The sequence below is a fragment of the Calliphora vicina genome, chromosome 3 (assembly GCF_958450345.1).
Source record: "Calliphora vicina chromosome 3, idCalVici1.1, whole genome shotgun sequence".
Taxonomy (NCBI): domain Eukaryota; kingdom Metazoa; phylum Arthropoda; class Insecta; order Diptera; family Calliphoridae; genus Calliphora; species Calliphora vicina.
In genome coordinates this window covers 125,676,115-125,701,593 of record NC_088782.1, presented here as the reverse complement: position 1 = coordinate 125,701,593, position 25,479 = coordinate 125,676,115, and the positions used below count along the sequence as shown (strand labels likewise).

At 24.4% G+C, this 25,479-nt stretch overlaps 1 protein-coding gene across 11 annotated transcripts in view; it reads right to left on the bottom strand.

Moving 5' to 3' along the window:
- Positions 1 to 25,479, bottom strand: part of bru3 (bruno 3) — a 339,939-nt gene that overhangs the window by 146,992 nt on the left and 167,468 nt on the right. For 8 of the 11 annotated variants that reach the window (XM_065502873.1, XM_065502872.1, XM_065502868.1 and 5 more), the window contains one exon: positions 13,124 to 13,261. The exons of the other annotated variants lie outside the window; for them this stretch is intronic. In XM_065502873.1, coding sequence (XP_065358945.1) covers positions 13,124 to 13,261 — 138 coding nt within the window. The remainder of the gene's footprint in view (positions 1 to 13,123; positions 13,262 to 25,479) is intronic. 11 annotated transcript variants of the gene reach the window in all.

Below are 25,479 nucleotides of genomic sequence, written 5' to 3'. Positions count from 1 at the left end.
AAGTAAGTAGTTTGTAATAATTAAATTATATTATTACTTTGGTCCTTTTTTAGTTAGACCCATGTCTTGCCCTTTTTAACCAAATTAATAATAGATTACTACACTTTATTAGCTTTTCTTTTGTTCTTGTCAGCCTTTAAGTATGCTTGGAAAAATTATGTTATATTCAATTATATTTTATAAGGGATTATTGAAAAAAAAATAAAATACCTTGTGTTAGATATGTATTTATAATGGTTTGGTTTTCTTTGGCTTTCTACTTGAATGACTATTATTACAGCAAATTATGATTATAAGTTGTGGGTAGTTGGAGTCTTTAATTAGGCATGTTAAACAAACTAAAGGTGACAGGTTCAATTTGCTGGTAGTTTTTTTTTTTTTTTTACTGGCAGACATAAGAGGGTGTAAAATGAGGAATATAAATAGGCAGTAAAGTAAAGAAAATAAAAGGGAGAGTAAAGTATTAACAAAACGGCCACAAACCTAAATATTGCAATAGGTTGTTGAAAAGTATCCAATATTATATCAAATTAAATTTTTAAATATTTATATTTTCCCACAAAATTATGCTGTAAAATTCTTAAATTAATCGTGATTGAAATTAAAGTAACAAACTGAACGTAGAATAATGTTATCTTTAATTGATAACAAATTTTATGAAATTTGGTTGAAATTTATAGAAGTTGTGTATATATACTTTTTTCAATATTATTTCAAATGAGATTCTATAGGTGTTTTATAGATGAACTGCCATGGGCCTTGAAATTAGCTAAACATTTTTCTTAAATATCTTTATTTTCCTCCAAAATTTTGGTCTAAAATCCTTAAATTTCAGGTGATTACAATTAAACTAACAAAATTAACGTAGATTAATGTCTTCTATATTTGACTAAAATTTTATTAAATTTTAATGAATATTATAGAAGTTGTTCATATATCCTTTATTTCAATACAGCTTAAACATTTTTCTTTTAACAACTTTTTGCAATATTATAGGCAATTATTTAATTTTACTTTGAAAAAATAATTTTTTCCATAAATTTTAAGTTAAAAATCTGCTGTAGATTTGGTAAATATTATTCGAATTCCCTGAAATTTGGCAAATGAATGTCTTTAAGTACTCTAAATACATAGCTTAAATTATTTTTTCAATAGCTGTAATATATTAAAACTGTTCCATATATCCTTTTTTTCGAAGTTATTTAAAAATAAGTATGCTCATAATTTTTGGCTATATTAAAGTTTTATAACAATTTTAGTTGCAAAAATAATTTTTTCAAATTAAGTTTAAGCAATAAAAATTTGATAGATCGTCTAAATATGAAGCGAATTTTCTTAAATTTGGTACATGAATGTAGTTTAGTCTCATTAATATATTGCTAAAAGAAATTTTAAAATCGGCCTATTCATTTAAATGCTGTCCATATATCCTTTTTTTCAAAGATGATTAAAAAAGTTATTTATTTAATTTTTTTCAAGATTTATAAAAGTTGAAGGTTATAAAAGGACAAGAAAATTAATTTGGCTCAATGTTTAAATATATTTAAAGCATTTGTGAAGAGTTTTCTAAACTTCGCAAATTACAAAATAATTTTCTTTGGAGACAAATTCATTGATTTCTTTAACAGATTCCAATTAATTTTTTCAATACTGAAGGTTGTTATACAGTTTTCCATATGTAAGAACCTTTAATGTTTTAAGATATGTATATGTATATCCTACAAACAAAATATCACTTAATTACTTATACTTAAACTTCAAAGAACAAAAATTCAACAACATGCTTATTTCGTAGCAGCTAGTTATTTGTCTTAAACAATTACTACCAATGGCTATAAACTTGTATGGCTTTTGTTACACAATATTCACACATAAAAAAGAAACACATTAAACGAAAATAATATATAAAAATGTAAAAATAATTACATGCACTACAGACAGAACAAAAAAAAAAGGACACGATTTCATGTATGCCAAAAGGCAACAACAGCAGCAGCAGGATACTGATACAACATATGGAAAAACTGAACTTAACTCTCTTTTGCTCTTACTCTTGCCACTATTTCCACAACAACATTACAATCATCATCATTAACATGATGACAATGATGAAAGAAAAATGTGAATATGTATGTATGTTTGTATGTTTGTATGTATATGTAGTTCTCAGTTTTCTCTGCTGTGTGTTACTGATTTAATTTGCAAGTTTTCAGTTTTAATTAAAAGCAGATGAAAATTAAAAATTATTTTTATTTTCGTGGCAACATTTCCGCACTCTTCCTTATATTCAAATAAAAAAATAATAATGCAAAAAAAAGTTTACACATATTTGTATTGTATTTTTGTGCAAAAAATAACCTTTATGGTATTAAACTTAAACTCTGTCATTTACATAGCATTTAAGGCATACACATATACTGTATACATATATACAAAACTAAGTACATATATACTTGAGTATTTACTTTTGTTTTGTATCATTTCCTTTTTATATACTGAAAGAGTTAATGTGATGCTGGCACCTCATCATCAGCATATAAATGTTAATGATTCAAAATGAATTATGTATGTATATAACCAAACTTAACGGCGTTAACTCTTATACATACACACTCAAACATATATACATACGCCCAAATACACACAACATTAATTTTTCTCTGTTACAATATAAATACTGTAATAAGGTTGTGTGGTCAATTGTTTTTTTTTTATTTTTTTTTTTGGGAAAATATTTAAAAAATCCAACAAAAAAACCGAAAACATAATATTGAAAATACTTTAGAGTATAATTAAAGTAATTGCCTTGGTTGTATAGTTATATAATGTGATTTATCCTGTACAAGGACCAATCTATATGTATGATAAAGTATTTAAAATTGATTTTCAAACGGAAATTAATTGCTTGTTTAATACATACAACAACAAAAGGCATTAAATGAGCAGCTACAAATAATAAAAAAGAAATTATTTAAAAAAAAAACGTCATAAAATATGTGATTTTTATAAATTAAAGCCTAAAAGCAGGCAATAATAATATTTAAATTTTCATGGTCATTAATTTGTTTTGTAATGAGTGGGAGCTTAAAAAGGTTGTGCTGAATTAATGTGAATTAATAAATTAAAGCCTTAAATTAGGCAATATTAAATTGAATTAATAATAAATAAATCAAAAATTGATTTAATTAACAAATTAGCTAATTTAGTTGTCAATAACTGAAGTATTAAATGAAGTACTAATAATTTCTAAAAGTAGGCCATGTAGTCGATAAATACAACTTGATTTAAAAGTAGTAATTTCTTTAATAAAGATAACAGGAAATCAATAACTTGCAAATGGTTAAGATTTTTTTAATATTTTAGCTTTGTTATGTGAAAATAAATTAAAAAGTTTTCGCATTAAGCTTTTATTATTTAACAACTGAAGTAATATACTAACATAACTGAAATATTTCAAAGTTTCATTAATAAAATATGACTTTAATTTAATGTTATACTAAAATCTATTTAATAGCCTGAAAATAGGCAATAAATTTACAAGAATTTGGCGCCAAAATAGACCATAATGATTATCAAATTGTAAATAATACATCAATTTCAAATTAAAGATAGAAGTGAGACCACAAGGAAGCAATTCAATTAAAAAAAAAAACTTTAGAAAAATTTTGGACAAAAAAAAAGAATTGAGAAAAAATTTAATTAATAGCTTAAGTTTTCTTTTCAAATCTATTGATAACTCAACTTTCTATACAAATATAATCGAAAACTTACAGTTTTAAAGCTCTGTTATCATTAACTTAAAATTGGTACAGATAAATTATCAATAACTTTAAATTTATATAGAAAAGTTATGAACACCAGTTGATTTCTATAGAAAAATAATCATTAATTTATAGAACTTTGTTCTATAGAAAATATAAATGTATCGATAACTTTAAATTTCCATAGAAAAGTTATCGATAACTTTTAAATTCTACAGAAAACTTATCGATAACATTCAATTTCCATAGAAAAGTTATCGATAACTTTAAATTTCTATAGAAAATTTATCTATAACTTTCAAATTCTAAAGAAAACTTATCGATAATTAAAATTTGTCTTAAGAAAACTTATAGATAACTTTAAATTTTGTAAAGAAAAGTTGTCGATAACTTTAAATTTTCTAAAGAAAAGTTGTCGATAACTTTAGATTTTCTAAAGAAAAGTTGTCGATAACCTTAGATTTTCTAAAGAAAAGTTGTCGATAACTTTAGATTTTCTATAGAAAAGTTATCGATAGCTTTAAATTTTCTATAGAAAAGTTGTCGATAACTTTAGATTTTCTATAGAAAAGTTATAGATAGCTTTAAATTTTCTATAGAAAAGTTATCGATAACTTTAAATTTTCTATAGAAAAGTTATCGATAACTTTAAATTTTCTATAGAAAAGTTATTGAAAACTTTCTTTTTCTAAAGAATAGTTATCGATAACTTGAAATTTTTATAGAAAAGTTATCGATAACTTTAAATTTTCTATAGAAAATTTATCGATTACTTTAAATTTTGTAAAGAAAACATATCGATAGCTTTCAAAAACTATAGATAAGTTATCGATAAACTTTAATTTCTATAGAAAACTAATCGATAACTTTATGTTTCTCTAGAATAGTTATCGATAACTTTATTTTCATTGGAAAAGTTATAGATAACAGTATTTTCCTTTAAAACAAGTTAAATTGTTGTTAAAAATTAAAATGCCTGTGACTTATCAATGTAGATATCTTTTTGTTTGTTTTCAATAAAAGCTAATTGTTGGCATTTTCCTTTCAACAATAAAAAAACATGACATTTTTATTCACACAATATTACTATTCTTTTTTTTTTTAATAATGTAACATTTCAATTTACTTCTAATATGTTTTTATATGCGATTCTTATCTCGCCTTGAAGTATGCAATTTAAATTTAATTAAAACTCTATATCTATATAACATACATATATGTATATGTTTTTTATTATTTAGTTTATTATCTTATGACATGTAACAATTTTATAAACGGCCATAAATTTCAAGGAAAAAATAATGAAATCAATTAAAGAATGGAAAAAAACAAGCTAAACCCTAACCCACCCCTGGCTTAAAGCAATTGTTAGTTTATCATTTTACATTTTAATTTAATATTGTACAACTCCTACCTATAATTAAATATTTTTTTTTATTATTTATCACTTTTGCAGCTCAAACAGCAGCAACGCATACACACTTATAAATTCACTTCACTCACACACACTCATAAGGGTAACCACTTCCGTTTGTAGTAAAAACTGGGTATATTCAAATTATGTCATAAAAAAGAGTATAAAAAAATGACATGATGATATTAAAATACAAAAATTTCTACAAAAATTATAAAAAAAGGAAATAAAAGGGTTTTGTTTATTTCTTTTTTCGTTTGAATTAAAGGAAGGGTGTTATTGCTGGTGTTGTATTTAAAATTTATTGTTTTTCAGCCATAATTGCTGTTGAAATTTAGAGCTTGTGTGTGTATGCATAATAATGGCAAGAAAAAGTTTCACATTACTATAAAGCTTTGAAATTTTTAATTTTTTTTATTTAGTTTCAGTTGTTGTTTGTTTGCTATTATTTCAACAAATACTCTGTGCAACTTTGTTTTAAGTTTCAAGTGACAGTTATGAGTAGTTTGGTTCTACATACGAGTAGATATTTTGTAAATTTTTGTTGTATTAGTATATGGCAGCGTTTTATAACGATCATATTATATGGAAATTGTTTTGTGCATTACAAAACAACAGGTAGTCGAATGACTATAAAATTTAAGGTGTGGTGGCTTATTGTTTTCTTTTTTTTTGTCATGTGATATAATGGAATTTTTGTTATTTATTGTTTGGAAAATAAAAATGGCAATAATAGTTTTGCCGAGTTGAAGTTTATTAAATATTTAAATGTGTATAATGTAGCAAAAAAGTTTTGTAATTGTGGGATATATTGCAATAAAAACCATGATGTTAAGGAATAATGTATACTTTTAGGGTATAAAGAGTATGATATACGACAGACATAGAATTGTAAAAATATAAGTATAGAAAGTTTTCGATAACTTAAATTTTCCATAGAAAAGTTTTCTTTTATAAATTACAATTCTGATTTTCTATAGAACATCTATCGATAACTTTGTTTTTCTATAGAAAAGTTATAGATACCTTTGATTTTCTAAAAAAATTATTGTTATATTTTGCTCTTATAGAAGAGTTATCGAAAAATTTGTAAAATTTGCTATTAATAGCAGATTTTTGGAAAATTTTTCTATCAATAGCAAATTTTTGGAAATGTTGATTTTCTGAAAATTTACTATAAATAGCAGATTTTAAAAAATTAACCTAAATAACAGATTTTTCTCAATTTTACAAAAAATATCTGATTTTTATACAATTTACTCTAAATAATATTTTTTGTAAAATTTGCTATATTTTCCAAAAATTTATACCATATTTTCTGAAAATTTACAATAAATAGCAGATTTTTTGAAAATTGACTGAAATAGCAGATTTTCGTAAAATTTTTCTATTATTAGCAGCTTTTTGGAAAATTTTCAAAAATAGTACATTGTTAAATAAATTTACTATAAATAGCAGATTTGTGTAGAATTTGATAAATAGCAGATTTATGGAAAATTTGCTATTAATAGCAGATTTGTAAATAGCAATTTCTCAAAAAGTTTACTATAAACAGAAAATGCTCAGAAAATTTAAAATAGCATATTTTTTTTGAAAATTTACTATAAATAGCAGATATTGGAAAATTTACTATAAATAGCAAATTCTCCAAAAATTTAAAATAGTAAATTCAGAAAATTTACTATAAATAGTAAATTCAGAAAATTTACTATAAATAGTAAATTCAGAAAATTTACTATAAATAGCATTTTTTTTTTGAAAATTTACTATAAATAGCTGAATTTTAAAAAATTTACTATAAACAGCAGATTTTTAGAAAATTTACTATAAATAGCAGTTATCAGAAAATGTATCCTTAACATATTTGTCCACTGTCTACTTTATGTGTGCGATTATGAATCAAATCTCCTGACCTTTAAGAATGATTTGTAAATCTACAATAAAATTTCCTAAGCTCCGTAATAAAAAGAAAATTTCCTGATTTTTGTTTGTGGTTTCTTTGCCATTCCTTTTTTGAATGTACTTGCTGTTAAACTTTCTTTTTTAATTAAAACCCTTAAACGTTTTACGCAATTAACCATTTTGACTTTGGTATGCAAATTAAATTGTATTATGGTTGATTGTAAGTGAGGCTGTGTGTATGAGACAGAGAGAGAGAGAGTTTAAATTCTATGCAAGCTGGAGATGAGTTGAGCTGTATGATGATGCATTTTCAGTTTTCTGCTAATTTATTCAAAGTACTTGTCTTTACATAGACACATATAAGCACATTCGCTTGCACAAAACACAAGACGTTGTTGAATAATTTAAAATGCCTTAAATGCAAGGCAATTTTCAAACACACACACGCACACACACATCCATCCAGCTAACAGCCAGTCAGTCACACAGTCATTTTGTAACTTATGTACGTTACGACTACATGAATACGAGTTAAAGCAGCTTGTATAATTTTCTTTTCTGTTGTGCGTTTTTTTTAGTTCTAGACTTATTTGACGTTTTAAAAAGGGAATAAGGCCTCTCATTTCATCAGATTACTGTCAGCACTCTTTAGTCAAATGATGAAATACAATTCCTCAACACTATACTCATCAAACACACACACACACACAAACTCTCGCACAATATTGTAACGCTACTTATGCAAATTCGAAAATAACGTGTCTGTCTTGTTGTTAATATAAATGTACATGTGTAGTTTTTCCAACGATCTCTCTCTTACACCATAGACACCATTTCCAATAGAATTTCAAAATTTTCTAAATTTATTTCAGAAATTTCCAATTGAATTTCAGTAATTTCCAATTGAATTTCAGAATTGTATAATTGAATTTTAGAAATTTCTAATTTATTTCAGAAACTTCCAGTTGTATTGAAGATTTTTGAATTTGTATTGTATTTCAACATTTTATATTTGTACTTCAGAAATTTCCATTTGTATTTCTATTAGAAATTTCTGAAATATAATTGGAAAGTTTTGAAATACAATTAGAAAATTCTGAAATTTAATTGGAAATTACTGAAATTCTATTGAAAATTCTGAAATTCAATTGAAAATTAATGAAATTCAATTAGAAAATTCTGAAATTTAATTGGAAATTACTGAAATACATTCAGAAATTTCTGAAATCCAATTATACGCTTCTGAAATTCAATTGGAAATGGTGTGGACAATGAAATGTATGTGTATTTATGTATGGGCTAGAAGTGTGTTTGGTAAATGACATGAAAACTCATTGAGTATCAAGCAACATGTCATTTTTATACTCTAGATGAAAATACTCAACAACTATGCAATACAAAAGTGTACAAGTACTTGCTGCAATAATAGTAGTAGTAGTAGTAGTTGTGTTGCTCTAAGTAGTAGACAATACAACATCAACAAAATTTTCTACTATGGTTGAGATATTTCAACACTTTATTTAGTGTCTTTGCACTAACTGACTGTCTGTCTGACTCTCTGTAAGTACGACTGTGTATGTTATTAAGTAGTAGGTAGTATTTTGCAACTGTAGACAATTGCTTAAAAATTCATGCTTACATACATACGAAATTCCCACTAAAGCATTTAGACATATGATAATCAGCATGTATTTGAGCCTTTACACACGTAGTAGTGTGTGTGTGTTAGTTTTCTAGCTATTGGTGTTAGATGGCACCTAGTAGTATACATCTCGTCACATTTCCATATACATATGAGTGTATGTAGGTGTGTGCAAGTTACTATAGTCCTTTACATTTTAGTAGATTTGAATATTCTAATCAATGAGTGAAGTTTTCTTGATCAAAAAGCTAAAATGTACTACAACCATCTAATCATTATTACCAAATGGCAGTAACACTAAATGACTGAAGAAAAGTTTTAACAAAAAAATTTGATTTTCTTTTAAACAAAACTGAACTTTAATCTAAGTAATATTTGGAAAATTGTTATAAAATTGCTTAAAGTTAAAGCTATAAGTCTTAGGAGTAAAAAAATCTTCAGAAATATATAAGAAATTGAATATAAATGGCAACTGTTCGAAGAATTTCCTATAAATAGCACTTTTTTTTAGAAAACTTGCTATTAATAGCAGATTTTGTGGAAATTTACTATAAATAGCAAATTTTTTATAAATATCAAATTATCTGAAAATTTACTATAAATAGCTATACATAGAAAATAGCAAATTTCCAGAAAATTTACTATAAATAGAAAATTATGTAAATAGCAAATTTCCAGAAAATTTACTGTAAATAGCAAATTTCCAGAAAACTTACTATAAATAGAAAATACTCGAAAAATTTTCTATAAAGACGAAATTTCCTGAAAATTTATTATAAATAGGAAATTTACTATAGATAGCATATTTCCATAAAATTTACTATAAACAAAAATAGCAAATTTCCAGAAAATTTAGTATAAATAGCAAATTTCTTTAAAATTTAATATAAATAGAAAATAGCAAATTTCCAGAAAATTTACTATAAATAGAAAATTCTCAGAAAATGTATTATAAATAGCAAATTTCCAGAAAATTTACTATAAATAGAAAATTTCCAGAAAATTTATTATAAATAGCTATAAAACGAAAATAGAAGATTTCCAGGAAGTTTACTATAAATAGCAAATTTCCATTAAGTTTATTCAAGAAAATTTACTATAAATATCACATCTCCAAAAAGTTTACTATAAATAGCAAGTTTCCAAAAAGTTTACTATAAATAGCAAATTCTCAGAAAATTTACTATAAATAGCAAATTCTCAGAAAATTTACTATAAATAGCAAATTCTCAGAAAATTTACTATAAATAGCAAATTCTCAGAAAATTTTCTATAAATAGCAAATTCTCAGAAAATTTACTATAAATAGCAAATTCTCCAAAAATTTACTATAAATAGCAAATTCTCAAAAAATTGATTATAAATAGCAAATTTCCAGAAAATTTTCTATAAATAGCAAATTCTCAGAAAATTTACTATAAATAGCAGAATTTTCCAAAAAATAGCAAAATACCGAAAAATAAAGATGATTTTGATATTATTTAAGCTTTTCTATTCAATACTACTACTACTACCAGTCGTATTATATTCTAACATCCTTATATATATTTTTTTTAATTTGAAATTTCTTCATATTGAAGTTTATACTTTTTAAATATTCTAGTCATGTTTACCAGCTCCATGCCTTAAGTTTTGATGTTTTCTATATCTCTCTCCCCTAGTTTACATCAAAACTTAATATTAATATTATGACCTTAGTATGGGTATCCATCTATATGTATTAAAGTTTGTGTGTAAATATATTTGTATTTGTATATTATAATCATAACCACTGCAATTTTATCTTTCATACACAGCTGTGCATTGAACCTTAAAATAATCACAAACATAACAATAACAATTACATTGCATCTACAACTACAAATACATGTAGTACATAACAATAACAGAAACTAAGTTCTTTTTTTTTTTTTTTTTTTGCTACACATATATTTAAATTTGCATGAGTGTGAGTAAGCAGTTATTGCAAAAGTTTTGCATAAAGCTATAGATGAGTTTTTATTTCATGTATTTTCCTTGAAATCAAAAAAATTAAATAACAAATTTGAAAGCATAAAACTTTAAGAAATGTGAAATGAGGGAATAGATTTAAGTAAATTATTTGGAAAGAATTTAATATGTTTTCAAATAATAGAGTCTTACTTAAGATAATGGAAAAATAGAAATTAATTGCCTACTTTTAGGTCACAATCAGATGTATAATTTAACTTTAAGTATTATATTTCACATAATCATTTTAGGTCTATTGATCTGTCGAAGATAAGTCCAAACTAACCTGAATCTAAACTTTTGATAATTTAACACAGTCTACTTTTAGGGGAGGGTATATTTATTATATTACACAAATTGAAACTTTCATTTGTTTTTTTTTATATATATTAAAACGTCTATTTTCTTTTAACCACTTGTATACGTCCTTTTGTTAACCTACTCAAAATTTTGTACTTATCCTTTTGTTTAAGTTATTCCTTTTATGTCTAGTTTTTTTTAAAGTATTCTGTATTTCTTTTTCATTTTATACATTTTATTTTTGTTGTTTAGCAGGATTTTGCTACTATTCTTATTGTTTGTAGTTTTAATTAAAAACAATATACTTCTGTAGTGCAATATACACACATACATGCATATTCGCACACTTATACACACAAACAGAAAAAAAAACTACTTTAATAACTTCAACTTGGTATACTTCATACACATGAAAAAATTGCAGTGAATAAGTAAAAACATACAAGTAAAACAAATAGATATCTATTTTTTTTTTTTGTTTAAAAAAGGAAACAACATCAAAAACGAGCTGTTCTAAACAATTACAAAAATAGAGATACTGTATAGATGTTGGTAGCAATAAAATATTTGTTAAAAAAAAGAAAATTTTTAACAAAGTTAGATTTTTTTGTATAGTATTTGTTATATTTTTAACTAAACAAATACATGATGTGTTGGAGTGAAGAAGGGATTAAAAACTTTAATATTTTGCTATATTTAGAGAATAGCAGATTTTCGGAAAATTTACTATAAATAGCAAAATCTCAGAAAATTAACTATAAATAGCAAATTCTCAGAAATTTTACTATAGATAGAAAATTCTTAGAAAATTTACTATAAATAGCAAATTCTAAGAAAATTTACAACAAATAGCAGATTTTCAGAAAATTTACTATAAATAACAAATTTTCAAAAAATTTTCTATAAATAGCAGATTCTTAAACAATTTTCTATAAATAGCAGATTCTAAAAAAATTTTCTATAAATAGAAAATTCTCAGAAAATTTACTATAAATAGCAATTCTCAGAAAATTTACTATAAATAGCAATTCTCAGAAAATTTACTATAAATCGCAAATTTTTGAAAATTTACTATAAATAGCAAATTTTTGAAAATTTACTAAAAATTTAAAATTCTCACAAAATTTACTATAAATAGCAATTTTTTTGAAAATTTACTATAAATAGCAATTTTTTGGAAAATTTACTATAAATAGCTATTTTTTTGAAAATTTACTATAAATAGCAATTTTTTTGAAAATTTACTATAAATATCAAATTTTTGGAAAATTTACTTAAAATAGCAAATTCTCAGAAAATTTACTTAAAATAGCAAATTCTAAGAAAATTTACTTAAAATAGCAAATTATCAGAAGATTTACTTAAAATAGCAAATTCTCAGAAAATTTACTATAAATAGCAAATTGTCAGACATTTTTTTATAAATAGCAAATTTTCAGAAAATTTACTACAAATAGCAAATTCTCAGAAAATGTATTATAAATTAAAAATTCTCAGAAAATTTTTTATAAATAGCAAATTCTCAGAAAATTTACTACAAATAGCAAATTCTCAGAAAATGTATTATAAATTACAAATTCTCAGAAAATTTTCTATAAATAGGAAATTCTCAGAAAATTTACTATGAATAGCAAATTCTCCGAAAATTTACTATAAATAGGAAATTCTTAGAAAATTTAATATAAATAGCAAATTCTCAGAAAATTTACTATGAATAGCAAATTCTCAGAAAATTTAATATAAATAGGAAATTCTTAGAAAATTTATTATAAATAGCAACTTCTTAGAAAATTTACTATAAATAGCAAATTTCACAAAATTCTCAGAAAAATTTAATACAAATAACTAATTCTAAAAAAAATACTATAAGCAGTAGATTTTTCGAAAAAATGCAATTAATAGCTGGTTTAATTTAATTTGAATTTATTATTATTTGAGCTTGATCTTTTAGATATTTGCCTCTGAAATCTAGGTAATTTGAAAGTTTTATATCTTAAGCCCTTCTTCACTTTAACACTTTATTTACTAATCATTTTATTTTTGCATTTGTTACTTTATTATGTTGTATTGAAAAGAATTTTAGAAAAAGAGAAGAAAAAAATAAAAAGTACTTACCCTTGCTAGCACCGTCCGGACCTCTGAGTATGGTACACTCCTCTATAGTGCCAAAGGGATTAAAAATTTGTCTAACATCCTCTTCGGTTTGTTGTTTACTCAACATGCCAACGAATAGTTTGCGATCTATATTATGCTCTGTTTATTTGTAGTAGTAGCAGTAGTAGTTAGAGTAGTAGTAGTATTGGTGGTGTTTGGTGGTGGTGGTGGTACGAGTACAAGTGGTATAGGTGTGGTGGTACATAAGTGAGGAATATATATGATGATGGAGTTGGTTTGGTTTTGGATGATTTTTGGTTTCGTTTGGTTTGTTGGTTGGTTGATGGTTAAGAGTATAGTTTTTTTTTTTTCAAAACAACAACGGCATACAAAAACAATAATAAATATTACAATACATGGATGTGGGGAAGAGGTGAGGTTCATCATAAAAATAGAAAAAAATAAAAAAAAAAATCAATTTTTAAAATTAAAATTTAACAAATTTGGTTTTGCATAAGGGTTTGGTTAAACGAGAGAGAAAGACAAGGAGATATAAAGATAAAATAAATAATAAAAAGGGAATAAAAAATTTAATTACGGCAAATACAAAAAGTCAGCCCGCATTAACATTAATGTTTACATAACAAAGTATTAATTTAAAATATGTCATTTAAGAGAATAATAAAAAAAACAAATTTCAATGCAGTTTTTTTTTGTTTAATAAAACAACAACAAAACGCTCAATACAAGTAACAACATTGATATTACGTTTATTATTATTTATTATTAAATATTTAGTTTTTGTAAAATTGTAAAACAACAACAAAAACATTTACAAAAAAATTGTTTAACAAAAATAAAAACAAAATATTACAACATTGATAAATTTTATAGTTTAAGTTTAATAAATATTTGTAAAATATATTAAATGCAATTGACAAACAATTAAATGTTTTTTTTTTTTTTAAATAATTTCACAAAGTTTTTTGAATTTTTTTTTAGAAAAAAGTGTAAAAGTGTTGGAAAAAATTTGTTTTTTTTTTTTGTTATAAAACAAAACGCGAGCGAGCAAAAATTTTGCATAAATATTTTAAAAACAAAAGAAGAAAAAAATTAAAGGAAAACATTGGTAATAAAATCATAATAAACCAATTCAATATTTTTTTTTTCATTATTATTTTTTTATTGTTTTGATTAATTAAATTAATTAAAAAAGAGAGCGCCAATTGTGTTTTGTGTTTAAGTACGATTTTTTTTCATAATTTTTTTTTTGATATTTAGAAATTTTGTCAGTTTATTTTTTGGTAGAGCACAAAAAAAAAAGAAAAAAAGTAGAAAATAGATGGAAAAAATATTGATTTAGTAAATGTTTCGTATTTTGAAATTAACAAATTTTCTATATAGCATTAATTACTAAAAACAATACAGACATACAATTTAATTTAAAAAGAACATTACACACTTAATCTAAGAGTAAAAATGAACAAAAAATAAGAACGCAAAATTACCAGATTAACAAGAAAAGTTATTTATTTAATTGTTGGAAAATTGTTCAAGCTTAAATACTTTTATTGTCTCAAAATCTTTTCTTGTTAAACAAAAATTTTGTAAATAATAAATACAGTTACACACACACCACAACACAACAAACATTTAAGCATTTTTGTTGCTTTTAACTAAAATGAAACTACTAAACAATTATAGGTAATAAAACAGTTTGTTTAAAATCATGATTAAAAATGTGTTGAATTCAAATATTGAGTAAGAATGTATGATTTTTTTTAAAAAAACTGCTTATTTTAATATAATAAATTCATAAATTTAAATGAAATATTTCGTTACATAATTCTCAGCTATCATTGATTCTAAATGAAAGCATTTAGCTTAAAGAGCCCATTATCCCTTATTATACCTATACTTTTAGCTATATTTTATTTATACCCCAAATATATTTTATTATTTATGCGATAATAGTTTAAAATCTCAAAAATATGGATTTTGTGAAATTTTCTACCTTTTTTAAAAAATTTTCCCCAATTGGTAAGTTCATAATGAACTTTTTCATCATTATGAAGGTATTATTTGATGGAGATTTATTATGCAAAGTAATTTTTTTCTATTTCTAAAACTTTCATTGGCTGCCATATATCCTTTTTTGCAAAGTTTTTAAAATTAATGTAATTTTCAATGCATTTGTTTTATTATTTAGCATAATTCTAAGATCTTTAAATAAACTTCAAAATTTTTATTTTTTTGTATAAAATATTTAAATATTTTTAATTATTTTTGAAAAAATCTTCGAAATTTTTGTTGAAAAGAACGTAGACTTTAAAAATAAACAACTACTGTTAAAATTTTTTTCCCTTATGTTACTATTTTTAGTGGCTGTCATATATCCTTTTTTTATAATTTACAAAATCACCTAATTTTCTAATATTATCCGCTTATAATTATTTCACTTTATTAGTTCCTTAAATAAAATTAAATTTTGTTTGTATTTTTTATGAAATTTTAAAATTATTTCTAATCCTTATGGAAAATTTTCCAAATTATTTACTAAAAAGAACTTAAAACTCTATAGTTATTTCATATTTATAATCATTTTGGATTAATTCCTTATATTTTTGTAACCCGTCATATATCCTTTTTTAAATTTTCAAAATAACACAATTTTAAAGTATTATCCTTTTATAATTAAATCAGTATCTTAGTTGCTTAAATTTAATAAAAAAATTTTTTGGTATTTTTTATAAAACTTTAAAATTTTTCTTAATTCTTGTGGGAAGTTTTCCAAAATTTTTATTAAAACGAACGTAGTATATTATCCTAATTTAATATTTTTAACAAGTTTTATTCTTTTCCCCATAGCTTTCTTACCCGCCATATATCCTTTTTTCAAAAAAAATTTCAAAATTACTTAAATTTTACTAAATTTTTAGTTATTTTTATTTTCTTGTTAAGAACAATGTGAGTTCTTAAAATAAAATTGAAAATGTTTTAAATTTATTATAGAAATATAAAAATTTGTTACATCCTTTTAGAAAATTTTCCAAAATTTGTATTAAAAATAAAGTGGAATTTTAACATTAGTTAATATCCTTAATGATTTTTTTAATTCTCCTCATATTTTAATTACCCACCATATATCCTTTTTTAAAAATTGTTTCAAAACTAAAAAAAATATGTAAATGTTTTGTTCAAAAGCATTAATTAAGTTGAACATGTCTTTCAAAAATTCGTTTTTATTTGTTTCATATCAAAATATTCATCATTGACCTACACAACTATATATATTTTGGGTACTTATAAAATTCTAAGATGATCTAGCTATTAAAAACTAAGTTTAAATTTTTTTATTTTTTTTTAAAAAAAACTTAATATTTTTCTAGGTTCCTTAAGAAAATGTTCGAGTTCAATTACAAAATCGAATGTAGTGTTTTATCTTAATTTAAAATTCAAATTGATTTTTATTGTTAACCTTTTAATTCCTTAGCACGCCACATATCCTTTTTTTAGACATTTTTTAAATTTTCCTTAATTTGTTGCCAATTGTTGGCTGTAATTTAGGAAAATTGATTTTCTTGTCTAGGAAAATAAAACTGAAACAACAACAAAAAAAAAATTCTTGTTTCCACTACATTATTGTTATATTTTCTTTACATTTGTCAGTCATTAAATGGCAATTTACATGTCAATGCTTACAGCAACACAGTAAATGTCAGAAAACAAGTTGCTGTGTTGTTTTTCAACCATAGTCAGGGGAGAGCAAAAAAAAATTGTTATATTTTTGTTAAATTTTTTTTTATATTTATTTAAAATACAATTACTTGTCTGGCATTTTTTCTAGATTATTATTATTTTTTTCTGTTAAAAAAACAAAAAAAAAACTATACAATTAGTAAACTGTCTGTCTTTTGTTAACTCATGCTTTCTCTTGTGCTGCTGTTTCTTATCATATAGAAATATTTTTCTATTTTTTTTCTTTTATAGACATTTTAGTTGTGTTGTATATGTGAGGGCAGCATTTAAAGCAAAAGTCATGTTTTACATTTTTCTAGGTTCTGTCGGGCTTTTTTTTTAAAAATAACCTGTAATTTTATGTGGTTAACAATTTCAATTTTACCCTAGAGTCAAGATTTTTCTTCTTTTTTTGTGCTTCATATGGTTTGTGTTTTTATATGGCATAGAGATGAAATTGCTTTTAACCACCAGCATCCTATTTGTGTTGTAACTAAAGCTTGTTTTCGTTTTGGTTTCCTATACTGTAGAGGAGCAGGGAAGGGTTGCAAACAACATGTGAAATACTAAAAAGACATCATAGCGTTAATGACTTCTTTGGCGTGGCCCTGGACTGGCACAGCTGGAGCAAAGGAAGGCAGTTAAACATGCAATTATTATCCTTATAACGTTTATGTTGTAACAACAGCATTCAAAAGGAGTAAAAGAGAAAACACACACAAAAATAAGTCTAGGTAAAACGGGCCACAACGAAGCCACTTTAGTTGTCTATATGAGCCTAATGGTCTTTAATATGTTCATTCAGTTTTATTGTTTTGCTATATGATGGCAGCAGCAGCAGCATCATCGTCATGGCAATTTTTAACAACTGACAAAAATCTGCCAGTCCTTTTCTCTTATTTTTCGTTTTTTTTTTGTGTTGTGTTTTGGGGGAATTGTTTTTTTTTTCTTTTCTGCTGTTGCCATTTTAATAGTTCTTGGGTATCATCAGCCTTAAGCTTATCTTTGTGTTTTTATTTAAACGTTAAGGTATTGTATGGTAATTGTAGGAAATTGTTGTATGTCTGGCCAACTACATATAAGTCTAACTAACTTAGTGTAAAAATCCTGTTTTATTTTGCCATCTTTATAGGGCTGCATGTATTGTCGTTATAAGCAGGCTCTAGCCACGTATTGTATGGCACTTAACTCTTAACTTTCCTTTTGAACTTTCTAGTGCACATAGGTGCACAAGTCACATGTGCCCGTTGTACTCAAGAAAACGTGCTTTGCATTTTTATCATTGTTTAGAGTCCCTTTTTTTGCAGTAAACTTTTGGCCAGCCTTAATTTGTTCTTGGGGGCTATTATTTGTATATGGTTGAGGGTGGTCTATGAGGTGTTTTGATTTGGTTTTTAAACAGACAAGGTGTTATATCTGCATTTATATATTTGTTGCTATATTAATGGCATTTATTGTCCTTTCTTTTTAAAAAGGTTTACTCCTTAGCTTATCTAACTAAGTTTGCTGCTTACCTTCTTTGTCTTAAACATTTTACAATATTTATTATGGTTAGCAGTTGTGTGCTTTCTATTTCCTCAATTGACAATTATCTAGCCAATTTACGTTATATTGTTAAGGTCTACTTTAGGTAACCAACATATGTTGTTGTGCTTATATCACTATATTATATTTCCTTTATGTCTTACTTGTTTCCCTTGGCTTTTCAGTTTATTTTAGTTGGGTAATGGTTTCATTTGTTACGACACAAAAATAAATTCCAATTTCATAACCTTTTGTGACCATAAGACTGTATTGAACTGAACTTGTTTGAAACTTTAGTAGCTTATGTAAGATATAATAGTTTTGTTCACAAAAAAAAACAAAGAGGAGTGATGGTTAGTTATTTATGGCAAGGATTTGTAAATAATAAAAAACAAAGGTTTAATTTGAAAGGAGGTAGGGAGACATATCTTTACACAAAAGGACATTGGAAAGAAAGTATTATATAAATAATATAGGCAATACAATCAAAAGGATATAAATATTTATAAACAAACGGTTGTTTAAATTCAAAAGGCTCATTCTTCCGAGGTTTTAAATCACAATAAAAAAAACAAATTTTATAAACTCAACCACCAAAATATGGGTTTATATAAGTTCTTCATGACGTGAAATATTCATTAAACAATCAATGATATTTTATCTCACTAACAGTATGTGTAAAACACTCTCACTTCCGAAATAAACAACATAAATAAACGATATTTACAAGGAAATGTGAATCATTGGCCTAAGCAGTTCGGTATTGAAAATCAACCAAATCGGTTCAGTACAAAAAAAATTATGGGAAAAAATTGAGACAACCTCTAACATCCTAAAACCCAAAAAAAAAACACTTTGAAAAAATGAAGAAAACACGAAAAAAATACAAACAAGGATTTTTTGAAATCTAAAAATTTTAAAACAATTATTCATTTTATAGCAAGTAGCTGTAAAAACACGACTTTTCTATAAAAAAATGTTTGAAAAAATTCCTGTTCATAAATTTTTTAAATTTGAATATTTTTAGAAATCGCAAAACAATTATATATTCTCTTGAACAATATATTTCACAAATTATGAAAATATGTCAAAAATTTGATTTTGCAAAAAAGTTTTTGAAACCTGAAGATACAAATATTTAAATTTCAGGAAACTATAGACAAAAAAATCTGGAAAACTTGCTGTTAAGAACTTTTTCAATCAAGGCAAATTCCTAAATTTAAATATTTTTCAAAATCATAAAACAAAAAAGATTCACTTCATCAATATATTTAAGAAATTATGAAAAGATGTAAAAGATTTTATGTGACAAAAAAGGATATATCGATAAGTTTCTCAAATCACAAGATATTCGCAAAATTTTTAATTTTATAGAAACTAGATACAAAACTACAACTTGTAATAAGAAAATAATATACTAAAATTGCTGTTAAATACATTTTCGATCAGGGCAAATTCTTAAATTTAAATATTTTAAAAAATTTTAAAACAAATAGAGTTTCACTTGATCAATATATGTTAGAAATTATAAAAATATGTCAAAATATTATGTGACAAAAAAAGGATATATCAATAAGTTTTTCAAATCAGAAAATGTTAAAAAAATTTTAATTTTATAAAAACTAGACACAAAAATACGACCTGTAAGAAGAAAACATTTTAGAAAAATTGCTGCTAACAACTTTTTAGGCAATGTCAAATTTTTAAAATTTTATATTCTTAAAAATCTAAAAATAAATATAAATTTTCATGGTCAATATATTTAAGAAATAAAGAAAAGACGTTCAAAATCTGTTGTTACAAAAAAGGATATATAGGCTAGTTTTTTTAACTCTTATGATTATGAAAAAAAATTTTAATTTAGAAGAAATTAGACACAAAAACACGACTTGTAATAAAAACAATGTAGAAAAATTTTCGTTAAAAACTATTTAAACCAGATTAAATTTTTAAATTCAATATTTTTATAAATCTTTTAACAATTAAGTATTGTCTCAATCAATATGTTTGAAAAATAAAGAAAATAGTTAAAAAATTTGATGTGCCAAAAAAAGGATATATGGATGGTTTTTTCAAAATTGAAAATTCGAAAATATTTTTCCTCTTTTATGAAACTAGACATAAAACTACGAGTTTTTTTATAAAAATATTTTAAGAATTTTGTTACTAAAAGCATTTCCTAAGACCACACATCTTTGTTTTTAAAAATTTGACTAAAAAACAGAAGTTACTTCCTTAGAATAAAAATAAACTTCTTAAATTCTAGCATTTTCGAAAATTATTTTATACTCATCTTCATTTATTTATAAGATTTCTTTAAACCTTGTTAACTCTTTAATTTTATTATCATATTATTGTATAAAACTATTCTAATAAATTGTTTTAATTACTGATTTTCTTATTATGTAAATAATATATGTACAAACAAACTATAAAAGTCAAACATTTAATTAATAATTATTGTAATTTAATATTAAAATTTAAGAAAATCTGTTTGAAGATTTTCCTAAAAATCTTTAATACTGGCTACAACATAAAGTGTAGAACAACACTTTGTATTATTAACATAAATATTTCCCTTTTATTTATTTACTTTCCTGCTAAGAACTCTTGAAAATATAAATAATTAAAACTCAAATTACTTTACACGTTAACTACACATTTTAAATATTTTCCAGAAGACTATAATGAATAATAGAAATCATTTTTATGTTTGGCTGTAACTACGAGTATGTTTGTATATTTATGAATGGTTTAGTGTTCGTTTAGGTGTGTATTTTAGCTCTTTCTATACCTGTGGCATTTCAAAATTTTCAGTTTTTCTTTATGTTTGTTCTAATGAAAATTTAATTACAAATGTTATTTTGTGGTTGATTAATTGAAATGAGGTTTCTTTAATATTATATGAAGTATGGGAGACCAGTTAAATGTGATTGTTTGTGTTCAAGAGAGTATGAGTGCTTGTTGTGTTGAAATGATAGATAGTTAAATGTAGATAGTTATTTTATATAGAAATTGCGTGTTGTCGATATTTTATATGTAAAAGAGTCGTCTCTGGTTTGTCGACGTTCATATCCTATTTGGTTTTGTTCTATATATTGTATATTGTGTTATTGCTATCTATCTGTGTTTTGTGTGTGTGTTTTGGATTTACGTGTATGTATTTTACTATTTCAATTTTATGTACTTCAATTTGTTTAATTAATTAGAAAATGTTTTCCAAAGATGGTCTATCTCTCTTATGCAGGGCATCTAGTATATTGAGGGATAAAATCTAAGGTTTTCCCATAAACATATTGCTGATTGAATAAAAACATAAACATTTGGTTTTTCCTTTATATACTAATTAGTTAAATTAGACATGATTTTCCAAAAGTTAAACAGAAAAGTTAGAAGACAGCAGGCTTAAAACATGTAGCAATAGGTAGGCTTAATAATAAATTAAGTCCTAAAGTAGGCAACTGATTTTGGGTAATTTCATGAAATTCAGCAGTCCCAAGTATTGATAAGAAAATTAACATTACAGAAAGGCATATAATTAGTTTAATGAAAGCTAATTGGTTGAGCGTTTTTGGTTTGAAAGGAATATTCTAATTTAAAACCACACAACTGTCCAATATTATAAGTTCCATGGAATTCCACAAATCTCAAAATATCCCAGAGCAAAATATTACCAAAATCATGGGTTGCATTTAAATAAGATGTCCAGAGAAATCATAACTGTACCAAGCCGTTATTCGAAATATCAGAGTTTTTATATAACTTTGTTTAAATTCTCTTAAGAATGGAGATTTCTATGATTACAATATTTGGATTCATAAGGAAATTTATAAAAATTTTAATATCGGAAAAAGGATATGTATGTATGAACAAGTTTCTCAAAACTCAAAATATTGAAGAAATACTTTATTTTGTAAAAAGTAGATCTATAACCACGAGTTTTAGTTAAGGTTAAATTTATAAAGAACAATATTTTTGACAATTTTCATACAAAAAGATCACAGCATTTATATCTATAAGAAAATCTTGTAAAATATTAATGTCGAAAAAAGGATATAATGACAAATTTTTCACATCTTCCAATATTAAATAAATGTTTTTATTTAAAGAAAATAGACTTAAAGATACGTGTTGTAATATAAAAACATTTAAGAAATATTATTTTTAAACCTATTTCAAAAGAGTTAAAATTTTTAAATTTACATATTTTTCTAAAATCTTCATACCAATAATGATTTCCACGATAAATGTATTGAAATTCATAAAAAACTCTATAAAAATATTAAAGTTGAAAAAAAGGATATATGAACAAGTTTGTTAATTCTCAAAATATTTAAGATATTATTTTTTGAGTAGAAAGTAGATTTAAATAGACAAGTTTTTATGAGAAAAAATTTGGAAATGCTCTTTGTAAAAATATTTTAGCTAGTTTCAAATTTTTGTATTTTATTATTGCCTTAAAATTTTCATACCATTGAAGTTATCTATTAACACTGTATACATATCAATAAGAAACTCTGGAAAAATATGAATGTCACAAAAAAGGATATATGAACAAGTTTTTCAAAACTAACATTTTTTAAAAAATTTTTCACTTTATAGAAAATAGCATTTAAAATACAAGTTTTTGTGTAAAAAAATTCAAAAAAAATCGTCTTTAAAATATTTTAAACTGATTAAAATTTTTAGATTTAAATCCTATTTGGAAAATTTTGTTCTATTAAAGATTTCTATGATCATTGAATATATATCAATAAAAAAAAATCTGATAAATTGTTACTCCCGAAAAAAGGATATATGAACAAGTTCTTTAAAATTTAAAATTTTCCCAAAATGTTTCGCTTAATATTAAATCTACTTAAAAATACAAGTCTTTGTATGAAAATAATAATGTCTGTTAAAAATAAAACTTTAAATTTGTCTATTTTTATTCGCACCTTTAGCTTGATTCTCAAAAAACCTTGGCAAAGTTATAAAATATAAAAAAAATAATCACGCTTTAAACATTAACATTATCCCTGGCCAGACACTACTTATGTATCTGTATAAAATCGTTTTTGTTACCTTTGTTCCTCCATAATTTTTCACAATTTCTATGAGTTTGTGCTAAAAAAAATAAAGATACTTAAAACCCATTGACCTTTTATATTAAAAAGCAAGAATATCAGCAACAATAGATTTAAATTTGTTGAAAAAAATAAAAAAAAAATTCTTTTACTTTATTTGATAAAGGATAATTACCTTTTTTAAAAAATCTATTACCACTTTTTCTTGTTTTTTTATAATAATATCCGGTTACTATTCAAAAACTGTGTACATATATATTCTTACGTTTTCTTACTTTGTAGCTGGCATTATTTAATTCGCCTATAGCCTTTTTCAATTTTCTTGGGTAATTTGTTGAGAGTGAGTGAAATAGAGAGAAAGATAGAGGAGTAGGGAAAAAAACACACACAAAGCAAAGAATGAAAGTCAAAAACTTTTATCCTTTTCAATATTAATTAACACTTCAATTCCATAAGGCATAAGAAAACTTTTGACGCTTGGTTTCCGGCCATGAAAACCTCACAACTTAGTGAAGCAAACCTTTAATGCTAACAAAAGATGTTTACAAGCAGCAAATAAAAATAAGAAAAATATCTTAAGACTAAAAGAAAAAAGTATTCATGTACTTTTAAATATTTTATAAACATTAAAATTGTTTGTTTTTATTTCCGGCTTAACGTTAAAAAAAATGTTTTGCAAACAACTTGGGTAAATACGCAGCATAACAATTTAACAATACAATAATAACAGCCTAAAAATATACTATATTTTCTTGACTGCTTTCGTTAAAAAGGGAATAACTGATGCTGACACTAATTAACAATTAGCTGTAGTTTGAGCTGAAACAAACGAAAACAAACTCAGAAGAATGCTTAAGACTAAACAGGCCTATTTACAAGGCTAATAACTAATTTACTTAACCCTTTAACATTTCAACACAACCGTACAGTTTCAGCCACTTTAACACAGCCAAGCAAATGCGTGAGAGCTGTTTGGTTGGCTGCTGGCATAAGACTCATCTTGTGCAATATTACTGACAGCCACTTGAGCTTATTTAAACACAGAAATGCGCGCTGACAAATGTCAAATACTTTGTTTCCCCCCCTCCCTAAACACACACACACCATGCTCATATAATAAAAACAGGACCCCAAGGATTATACGAATGTCTAAGAGTGTCTCTAACTAAGGCAACTGTTTTTTTAGCTTTAAACAAAAATAATAATATATATAAAATAAAAAAAAAGACAACAGTCATACAAATAAAAAAAATTGCTTAAATGACAACAACAGCCAGCCACTGTGCTGGTGTTATGGTGTCAGTGAATTTATCACAACTCATATATAGTACAATACTCTACAATTTACTACACTTACTACAGCAGGCACATCATTGCCTTAAACAGCAGTGGCATGAGTTGGTGTTGCAGCTTAATCGTAGAGAAGTTTTGTTTGAACTTTTGACAATTGTGTCTTAAAGTACCGCAATTGTTTTTAGTTAAACTCATTCATTCACAGACAATCTACACACTCACTCTCTAACACCTCCTCTGCGCTACACATTTACCTCCCTTAGGGGAATAATAAGAAAATGAAGCTCATTCGTAACAAGTAAAGGATAATTTTAAGTTTTACTCTCTCCCTCTTCTCTAATTCCCTCTGCTGCAAACTCTTTCTTTATTTTAGTATTTCTTAAACATTGTCTTTTGAATTGCTTGGTGTCTGTGCTCGTTCGTTGTGCTCTCTGCAAGCTTTGGCATCTTTAAAATGTCAACTATGAATTCACGTATTTCTTAAGTTGCTGAAAATATATACATACTACACAGTTTTAAGTAGAGTCAAACTTGTGAAGGTTATGAAATGACAAAACAGTAAAATTTTTATTTTTTTGAATTGCTGCTATTTTAGCTAAATTGTAGGCAATAATAAAATGAAACTAAATGCATTTATGTAGATGGAGGGAAATTGAAAAGTATTTTTATGAGTTCAAATTATTAAAAAAAAAACAGTAAAAACCATGAACATAACAATTCAATTTATGAAGAGAAAAAAGTTAATAAATATTTTCA